Source organism: Anopheles darlingi, chromosome 2, assembly GCF_943734745.1.
Source record: "Anopheles darlingi chromosome 2, idAnoDarlMG_H_01, whole genome shotgun sequence".
In the NCBI taxonomy this organism is placed as follows: Eukaryota; Metazoa; Arthropoda; class Insecta; order Diptera; family Culicidae; genus Anopheles; species Anopheles darlingi.
In genome coordinates this window covers 77,436,057-77,446,056 of record NC_064874.1, presented here as the reverse complement: position 1 = coordinate 77,446,056, position 10,000 = coordinate 77,436,057, and the positions used below count along the sequence as shown (strand labels likewise).

The window sequence follows — 10,000 nt, the reverse complement described above, 5'->3', positions numbered from 1 at the left end:
TTTTCGCTTCTACTCAGGAGGAGGGGGTGCTTATGCTCAAGATGAACTTCGCCGGCCTGGATAGGCAGGTAGCGCTCTCGGCGTCCCCTGCGTCAACGGTGAGCTTCTATTTATTTATGAACCATCAGAAAGTTGGAGCTCAGCTGGAGCGTGGTCGGGCGTGCCAAGGCGTGATGCCTTTCACAAAATGGTGTTCATAAGCGGGAGAGAAAACAGGGTTTTGATTGAATATAGACAGGGTTGTCTGTGGGCTATCTACGGGCAAGCAGCTTTGTCTATCGTGGAGCAGAAGGCTTTTGTTTCAATTTTTAAACACAATTTACTGTGATGAAATAGGAGCTTGAAGAGAATTGATAGATGATGTACTACAGTCAAAGGAATAACATTACAAAACGCAAGAAAGACGTGCCAGCACGATCTGGTTCGCATAAATAAATTTAAAAAACATTTAATAATGAATACGCGATAATTATGAATACCGAAGGCATGATTGACCATGCAGCAACACAATTTTCCATTTTCACGAAAACCCCTGGCTCGTTCGCTGAACAGAATGACGATGAAAAATTAATTTAAAAAAAAAGTCGTTTAACCTATGGGTCCAGCGTACTCGACAAGAGTTCACAATAACGGCACTTACCATAAACCACAACTATCTGTGCGTGAATGTTTGATGGAACCTCATAACATCACATCAAAAAGCAAACAAATCGAAATGAAATTAAGCAAAACTGTGTACCTAATAGACCACACCAAACCCCCACAACATTGGTTGCTCGTACAACATCAATCGATTTTACCGTTTCTCCCCCCATTTGGCTTCCACTGGACGCTGCAGCAAAAACAAACACCGGAAATGCCCCAAAGCCTCAACCAAACCACCCTAATGGCATTGGTTTATGGAAAACGCACTCATAATACATCACTTCTCGATGCACACGCTCGACAGTATGTGTGTGTGTGTGTGTGTGTGTGTGTGTGTGTGTATGCATCGGACTTTTCCACTCAATTGAGCATTAAATTCGGAGTTTTCCGGGCACAGAGACAACACATTCCGGCAACGATCGATACCGCCCCTCCTCCCACCCTGTGGAGAGGGATGCAGTCATGCTGAACGCAAAGTTTAATTTGTTGCATCGGATCGCGGAACACGGAACCCCCGCGCCAGTGTTTTGGGCCAAGAAAATTGTCCCTAAAGCGCGTATTCGCTGCTTTTTTTCTATTTTCCTCCCTTTCACGAACTGCATTGCATCGTTAAGACACTGCACGTAGTCCGTTTTCCTTTCCTTTCACTGTTTGGCAATGGCCCTCCAATGGCGCCTCGATCGTCTTTCCACTAGCCATTTCGTGCCATGCCATGCGTTGTCGATCCGTTGTTGCTCCCGCACGTTTGCGTCTTGTTTTCGCCCAACAATGGGAGCGCCGAGCAGACTTTCAGTTTGGCAAGTGTGCAAGAGATGAGAAGCAACGAGTAAAGCGTTTCAACTTCCCTTGGAACACATTGCACTTCGTCTCTTTCGGGGTTCGGTTTTTGTACCAAACGAAAGAAGTTCTCCTTACGGTGTAGCTCCATCCCGCTGGCCATTGTTGTTGCTATCGTTGTGCAGTAATGGTAGACCGGTGGAATGTCGGCTTTTGGCCTCTTATTTATTTTTTTTTACCCGGTGGTGCGGTTCGGTTCGCTTCGTTACCTTCGTTAGGCGAACTGCAATTGAGAAGTACTCCCGCTGGAACACGCTCTAGCCACCGGAGCACCCGAACACTTTACCAGCATCGACAAAAGAGCTCAAAACGAATGGCAGAGAGTGTGCTGCATTCTCGTATAACCGTATCCGGGCAAAAACTTCTCGAACTCGAAGCAGTAACAAGCCCATCTAAGGGGTTACCCATCTCGGGGATCTTGACACTAAGTACCGAAGCACCCAGACCAAGAGGCACACACACACACACGTACATGGTTGGGCTAGACTAGACCCCCCGTCCCCTGTCGCCACCCCATTAGACTCGTCTCGTCGTTCTCGCCGGTGGATGAAAGAAGGAATGGAAGGACACTCTAGGCAACAAACTGGACCGGTCCAACCAGCACATCCTCCGCTCCGTAACCGAATAAATCCTTTTCTTATGCCTCCGCAGAGCCATCGTGTCCCTGGTCGGTAAGAATGCAGCACAAGCAAAGATTTGGGAACTCTTAAGGGCAGCCAGTGCTCTGGTTACTCCTAAACGCTACTGACGATCCGTGCCGTGCCTTGGTGGATTATACCGGTTCCCCACTAGACAGCATCATCATGTGTATGTGTGTGTGTGTGTGTGTGTGTGTGTGTGTGTGTGTGTGTGTGTGTGTGTGTGTGTGTGTGTGTGCAAAAGAGGGAATGAGGGGGTATCGTAGCTTAACTTCCGTCTAGAAACGCTACGAGCGTGGTTCAATGGAACTGACGCTCTCTTCGGCTACCGGATGTAAACGATTTCTTTCAATCATGCAGATAAACTGAGATTTACGACGCTCGGCTGGGCTTTACCAGGGGCACGGATTTCCCAATCTCTTTTTCGAGGCGATTTGTGTCAACATTGCCGGTAGCTTACAGAACAATCCGCCCTGTCCCTGCCGCGTTAGCGACGGACGGATGCTAATGAGCAATCAGCCGAGTCAGGGAGTATTATAGACAATGTACGAAAGTTCATCAATGTAGGCTGGCAGGTGACTGATTCTGTCTGTTTTTGCATGATTTTTCTGCACAAGAAGGAGGCCTGGAGCAAACGATTCCTGTATTGTAGAAGAACCGTACCGTTCGTTCTTTTTTGCGTTTATTTTGTTACTAATATTCTTAGCCATTGTTGGATAAATCAGAAACCAATGTATAAAATACTTCAAACCATTACAGATCATCAGTTAGTATCTGTGAAATGAGACTGTGTGAGTAGCTCTCTCGTTATTTGAAATACTTCGTTTAAATGGACCAAAGTAATGGATTTAGTCTATTGCGAATGCAACAAGTTGGATAGTTCGCCTTTAACAACCTAAATAAACTCTCGACAAATCAATTCCAAGCAATTGCTCTCAACAGATCCTTCTACCGCAAGCTCAAACTCGAGCATGCAATCCAGCCTTGTGCCATGTAACGACCTGCATCTAATTGAGCTATCTTCCGTTGTCTGATCAGTTACAATGCAATTACTTAATTCGATCTACAGCAGAGCATGCAAAGAAAACAAAACCAACCCATCGATCCGGACGGTGAAACGATTACTAGATTTCGTCTACCAGCTCTGCAACCAGTCTGCTATATGCTCAAGTCTACACGTCTATCAGAAGTTGTTGACGCTAGGGCATGGTAGCAATCAACTAACAATGCAAGGAACAGGGAACGAGCACCCCAAAACCATTTCATCCTCCTCTCTCTTTATTATCACAAAAGGAAGTTGTTCCCGGGTTGCATCTACCCAAAGGGCAGGAACAGGAAGCCACTCACACACACACACACACACACACACACACACACACACACACACATTCACTAACACCAGCTGGAATGTTCATAAGAACGGTCAGACAGGAACGGCACTATCAGGACCTCTGGTGAAAGTAGCCGATTTATCTTGTCTCCGATTTTTGCTTTTTGCTACCGTTTCGATAGAACAAATACGAAATCATCCGGTTCCCGAGGAGGATAGTTTCTTGTTCGTTCAATCCCCAGCTGGGGGAACAGCAGGAACACGTGTTTCACGCGTTTATTGAATTGCGCACGAATAGGTGGACTCACGGACTCGGAATGATAAAATATCATACCAGCAGGACAATAATAATCATGATGCATTCACAACCACAGCTGGTCGCTGGAGCTGGTCAAGCTTGTGTCTCGCACATTCCCATTCGCATTCCGGGAACCATTACGTCGAGAAAGATATAGCGCCGCGGTGGTGGTTCGCATTCGTTTCGACACTTTATTCCGCTGCTGGCAGCAGCGTGTACGAGGGTTCGAAACAATTGACCTTCGCTTCCGTGATTGTCTTGGGATGGCCCTTTGGTTTTTCTGCAGAAGAATCAGCCGGTCACGGAGACGACGATTAGCCTGGGACGAAGGTGGAAGCTTTTCTGGGATTGAGTACACACACTAGACGGGGTAACTTTTCCAATATTCCACCGGACGCTGGTCAGTACAATGAAACCACACAGGAACCGCGCGGAACTGCAACAGAGTGATAGAAAGTTCGAAGTCAACCAACCGGCAACCGGAGGATTTACGACGGAAGTTTGCTGCCAACCCCCGGGTTTGGGACCTTGACGTGTTTGTTCGTCGCGAGTTCGCTGGAGCGAATCTATCGGATGTATGTTTTTTTTTACTAAAAGGAACCATTGAACTACGGTATCGAACTACTGCAAAGAGGATACATTGTGGTGCACTAGTTCAGGATGAATGACAAGACTTCCGTGAAGGTTTCCGCTCTCCTTGACATCCTGTGGTGCTCATCACGAGTAACAGAGCATCTACTTTGTTGATTTATCGAAGTAATTCAATTAGAGATTCAAACTTTGGCCAGCAAAAGTCGAAACTGACTTGATGCTACAAAACGCTACAAAATAACCGCATCACAAAGCTAACCTAGCTAAGCTTAAGCTTAATGAAAGATTTGAAAACTCCCAAATGCGACAGTTGCTTCCTCTAAACCAGGCATTCGATCAAAGTAGTTCAAAGTAACAGCGGAGCACACCCCGGACGAATGTTGTTTTATGATTCTCGCTCAAACATAAATCCCTTCCTTGAAGCTGTCTGCTTTACAAAGAAAAAAAAAGAGAATAAAACCTCTGCCGCAGCCGGTACCGAATCGAGAACACTTCTGCATCGAATACCTGCCAAAGCGTCTCACAGAACTTGGCCCCAAAGCCCAAGAAACCACTCATTTCCATCGAAAGTGCTGTCCGCAGCAAAGTTTAACCATTTTGGGACCGCTTTCCATGCTACAGCAGCAAGCATAAACAACCTTTCGCCCATCTCACTCCACTCCGTTGGTGTATGTGTTTGTGTGTGCGGGCGCTTGTCGTGTGTGAAATTTCCGTTTCATCATCAGCACTTTTTTGCTACTTTAAATTCAATCGAACCGCCGGTTATCATCCGACAGAGGGAACAGAGAGACGGTGATCCGGGCAAGGTCGAAACCACCGAGGCAGACAGGGCCCACAGACCCCGGTGACTGCCTGCCCTCGGTTTGCAGATGTTTTCGGTGTTTTACTTTGCTAGCTGACAAAATGACTTCATCATCATAAGCCGGTCGGTCGCATGGCGTGGGGTGACGGGGGATTGATTAAGCTACCACCCGTCTTCAACTCCGTCTTCTCTCGACCCCTCCCCCAAAACATGCGGGGCATATGGTCCTGGGATAACAATTTGTTGCGAAACGCCCGTGTGCGAGGAAGGAAGCTGGTTGCCATTCCTGCTCGACATCCAGACGACATCAGCTGAAAAGTTTGTCAAAAAGGGCGTTTCAAACGAGCGACCACCACACTCCCGCCGGCCATTTTCCTCTAACGTCAGCAATCGCTCGATTGACATGCCAGCATCCAGAACCACGGACGAGTGAAAAACGGATGAAAGTTGCGCCGCGCTAGTCCGCAGCGGATGGATCATCGAGCTCGAACTATTCGAAACAAACTATTTCAACCAAGTAGTCCTAGCCAGCGACACTCGAGCCAACGAGTGGTGTTTGGGAGAAAAAAAACTCTCGTTTTGGGCCAAACTGCTTCGCTCTGTGGGAAATTGTTTTCCATTCGATCGAACACACATCGCAGTAGACACACGGTCACAGGTGCCGTGAGTGAGCGGTGAAATCTTGGCGACAGGAAATCGTCTCGGTGACTATCACATCCAAAGTGTGTTTGTGTGTGTGTGTATGTGGATTCCACTATCGGACGGGCAAGTGACAATCTGATATCACCTTCTCCTGCCACTGTGGTGCACCGTGGCTCAGACATCTCAATGTTGCCGGATCGAAGAACCATCCCAATCGGCGTACCATTTCGAGATATTCAAATCCACATTCGTTCGAACGTTCGTTCTTTCGAATGCCGCTGTGTCGTGCAAGAAAAAAGAAGGCATAACAATCCAGCCTCCTCTCCTTTTCCGCTACATCGCCCCCTACCCCTATCCTTTTTTTCCTTCACTGATTACGATTATGAACGCCGCTCAACCTCACCGGAAGCTATTGTTATGCTTGCCCGGATCATGATTTCCTGGTTTGCCTTCGTTTGCTCTCTATGCTGCCCTTTTTCTTCTTCACACACACACATACACACATGCACATAAATGTTGTGCTGATTGTCTTTTGCTTGCTTTCTCTTCGCCAACTAGGATCAGTTTGCTGTACCGGACCGGGCTGCTGTTCGTGTCGAACGTCCTCTGCCACACGTTCTACCTGGTGTACGTCAACACGGACGGTCTAGCGTCGTCGTCCGGTGGTTACCTCTTCAGCGGCAACAGCATAGCGCTGGTAAGTGTGGGGGGGGATACATGTCTGGGATTCCAACATCTTGACTCTTGACGCCGTATTTCGGCCTTGGACGTACTGCCATTCCGAAAGGATAGTGAACGGGGAAAGATGAAGAGATCAGCTTTAGGGTGATGTGGTCGTTGATGGTATTAGGTACAGCACCCCTCCCCCCGTACGTTTGCGGTGGGCATCATGAGCATTCCAATGGTTCCTTGATCATACTATCAAATACCAGCTAGCTTCTTGTGGTTCCGGTGCACGGTATCAAAGTGGCGCCCATAATTGTCCGGCCAACCAAATCGTGACAAAACTTTGGAGCAAATCCTCAGTAGCTTTCGCTCGTAGAAAAGGTTGATACCGTTGGTGATCAAAGAGACAAAGAATTATTAACAGCGCTCCAAGCTTAAGATATTCTTAGTTGAAGCTAAAATACCAATAGCCTGAGGGGTTGTGTACCATTGTGCTGGTTCCTTCATCAATACAATAAACATAAGATCGATTCAAGCAAACATCATCTGGAATGTGCTAGTTGTTGAAGTACGGTCTAGATAAGTGGATAAAGAAGAAAACAGATTTCGAAATAGAAGCAAAACTCTACCTTCAAATCCAAGTCCGAGCACCGATCCGGAGCCAACACGGCTCGGTTTGCAGTTTAGGTGCTCAGCACTACACCGCTCTTGACCAAACGCCGAATCGGATTTTCTCCGGCGAATAACAATCAACCGAAGATTATAAATTATTCACCCCGCTTGATTTCCCTGCGCGCTCCGTTCGCCCTCTTCCCGGTCCAGCCGGTTTCCGGCTGGCTGATTTTCCTTCCTCTTTCTTTTATTTTTTTTTTTGTTCGAGGGCTAGGATCATAAATGGAAAATGTATGCCACTACCACACACTCGCGCACACGAGCCCCCAGTTCCCTTGTGGGACCGGAAACACAACGACCGACCGACTGTTGATCCTGGTGTGCATGAAACATACAATCGGAGGGAAGCGGATCGACGTCTTATTCATACTTTAGTGAGATCAGATTCCGATTGCGGTCCCAAACCGCTACGGTGGCGGCAGTACGGTATCCCAAGGATCTCCTAAGGGATACCACCCACTTAGACTCGAAGCGGACATGGATCTGATGACGTCCGGTGCTACGGCATAACCCCCGAAAAATGGAGACTTCTTTTCAAGGGATTCGGAAAAGCTTGGGCGTGAAACAACAGGATGGTTCAACATCGGAAAACAATAGCTTCTAGGGCTTACTTATGCCATCATCGTTACTCGTGCCATCGTCGTCAAAAGGTCCCGGTGGAGGCTTTGCGACCCAATCAGTACCGCGGCTGCATCGACGACATCACAACTCGATTGGCAAACTACTTGCCCAGCGTTGCATCGACCATGTCGTCGTTCGCAGTCGATTCTTGCAAGACACTTGACATACCTTCGCTCGCACTCCCCCTTCCGGTACCGATGTGGGCGATTTTCCAACGATTGGCCAACCCTTTCTCAAAAAAGGAATGTGTAACTTCCGAGATTCCTCCGCACTCGGGGATTCGATTCCTCCAGAAAATAGGGTGCGCGATTCGAGGAATTCGGGGAAAAAAAACTTTTATCGCGATACGACGAACATCCTGTGCACCGATAGCAGCAGCAGCAGCAGCAGTAGCACCCAGGACCGGGCACGTCGGATGCCATCAGCATCTTTCGAGAGCGATTTCTCGAGTGCCATCATAAAACGGTATTACCACCTTTTTGCTCCGGAAAATGTGCATCGCGTGCTCCCGGGTGCGCCCGGAAGTCGGCGAAGCATTTGCGCGTCTCTGTAAGTGCCTGGCAAAAGGGTATTTGACGCGAAAAACGGGCGTTACCAGCTCTCAACTCCTTCACCGTCCGTGATGATCGTGCTCGAATGGAATGCTGTGCTTACCTTGTGTTCCGGGGTTTTTGTAACCAACAAAAAAAACCACTACGAAGTAAATTCAATATCCGCCATTGAACCATTGTGGCAGATGTGTTCCGGAAACGCTTCCTGCATAGTTCGAGCACGAGAAAGGAAATCGACAGGGGCGAGATGTCAGTATGGAGGAGCGCGTAATCGTTTTGAATCGTTTCCGTTTCAAGAAACTTGGGGAAGAAAGTTTGCCACTACTTCTGCTAATAACTCTTTTCCAATCGAACGATAAGTTCTTTTAGTATTTATACAACGCGTGCTACGAATTTATCACAAGTGCTCAAGGGCGTGAAACGACAGAACTCAAACCTTACAAATGAAATTGATTCCAACACAGACTACTGTGATCAGTCTTTAAAATTAAGATAATCTTGTTCCAAATGTAAGTAATGGCCACCAGTCGTTCTACAGAATATACAATTTTCCAAAAATAAAAGTCATACGAAACGTTTGGCAGTAATGAAGCCGTTACATTGTCATCATTAAAACGCTCATTATTTCATGGAGTACCTGAGTGTCAGCATAGTCTACTGACCGAAAAACACACAACAACGCAATATCACTTCATCGGTGGGCGAAATGAGGACGTATTGACACAAAAAACGACCATGGACACATGGCAGCACGTTCCTCCCGACAGAAACTCAATAGCCTACAGATCCTTGTGCCTATTAGCGCCCCCATGCGCTTGGTTCTTTGGTTTGCCCGTCGTGTAATGAGGCCCAACCCGACAAACCGTTTTCCATTTCCTGCCAGGGTGGACAAAAATTTCCTGTACAATGTGACAGTCAAGATTGGATGCTAACAAGCATAATGAGGAGCAGTTACACCGGTTGCCAATGGTTAATGACTTCACTATGGTCCGGGCTCGTGTGACATAAACTCTTGACGTGAGGTAAGAACCAAAAAGAACCGAAATCAACCAACACAGGACTGACGTAATTGAGTCAGTACCATAGCATGAGCAAACAAAAAAGTTAGTCCCAGAGCCACGGCGAGGCACACGATAGACGACGAGGACGGTGTCCTCGAGTTCTGATTGGGATTGGGAACATGCAATTCGTCTCGTGAAGGGTTGCGTGCAACGTGCCTACCGAGATTGACAAACACACATGCCAAACACGCTTTGCTGGGAATTCGAGATCCGAATCTACAGCGCCTCGAGCAAAGGGGCGGTACGTGACAACTCGGAACGCTCGAACTCGCGCGACGGCTCTTGGCCATTGTCCGTCCATAGTAATATCCGCTGTCGGGCTCGTCTATCGATTAGGGTACAACAGTGACCATTCTCGTCACCGTCCAACTGAAACCGAGACATGGCATGACGTACCCACGAACTGACTGACGAGCTAGTAGCACACGGGAACAGCATCCGGAGCCACGCTGGAGCATCGTTGTCACCGGCCGGTGGTGTACGGAGAGTATAGAACTAACGAATGGCGTACTTCAACATCGGGGTAACATGGGTACAGGGCAGCCTGTTCGTTGCACTAATTGGAAATGGATTAATCGAAATGTGGCACACACTCGAACATCGGTCATCGGCGATCGTCATGTGCGCCAGAGCTAACTCACGGCCT

The 10,000-nt window shown here is 47.8% G+C and overlaps 2 protein-coding genes across 2 annotated transcripts in view; one reads left to right on the top strand and one right to left on the bottom strand.

Moving 5' to 3' along the window:
- LOC125948074 (trifunctional purine biosynthetic protein adenosine-3) overlaps window positions 1–10,000 on the bottom strand; it is a 161,732-nt gene that overhangs the window by 91,080 nt on the left and 60,652 nt on the right. The window lies entirely within an intron of this gene.
- The window catches only part of LOC125959543 (uncharacterized), a 14,912-nt gene that overhangs the window by 1,658 nt on the left and 3,254 nt on the right, over window positions 1–10,000 (top strand). Inside the window, exon 2 of the mRNA XM_049692368.1 lies at window positions 6,342–6,480. Within this exon, the coding sequence (XP_049548325.1) occupies window positions 6,342–6,480 (139 nt within the window). The remainder of the gene's footprint in view (window positions 1–6,341; window positions 6,481–10,000) is intronic.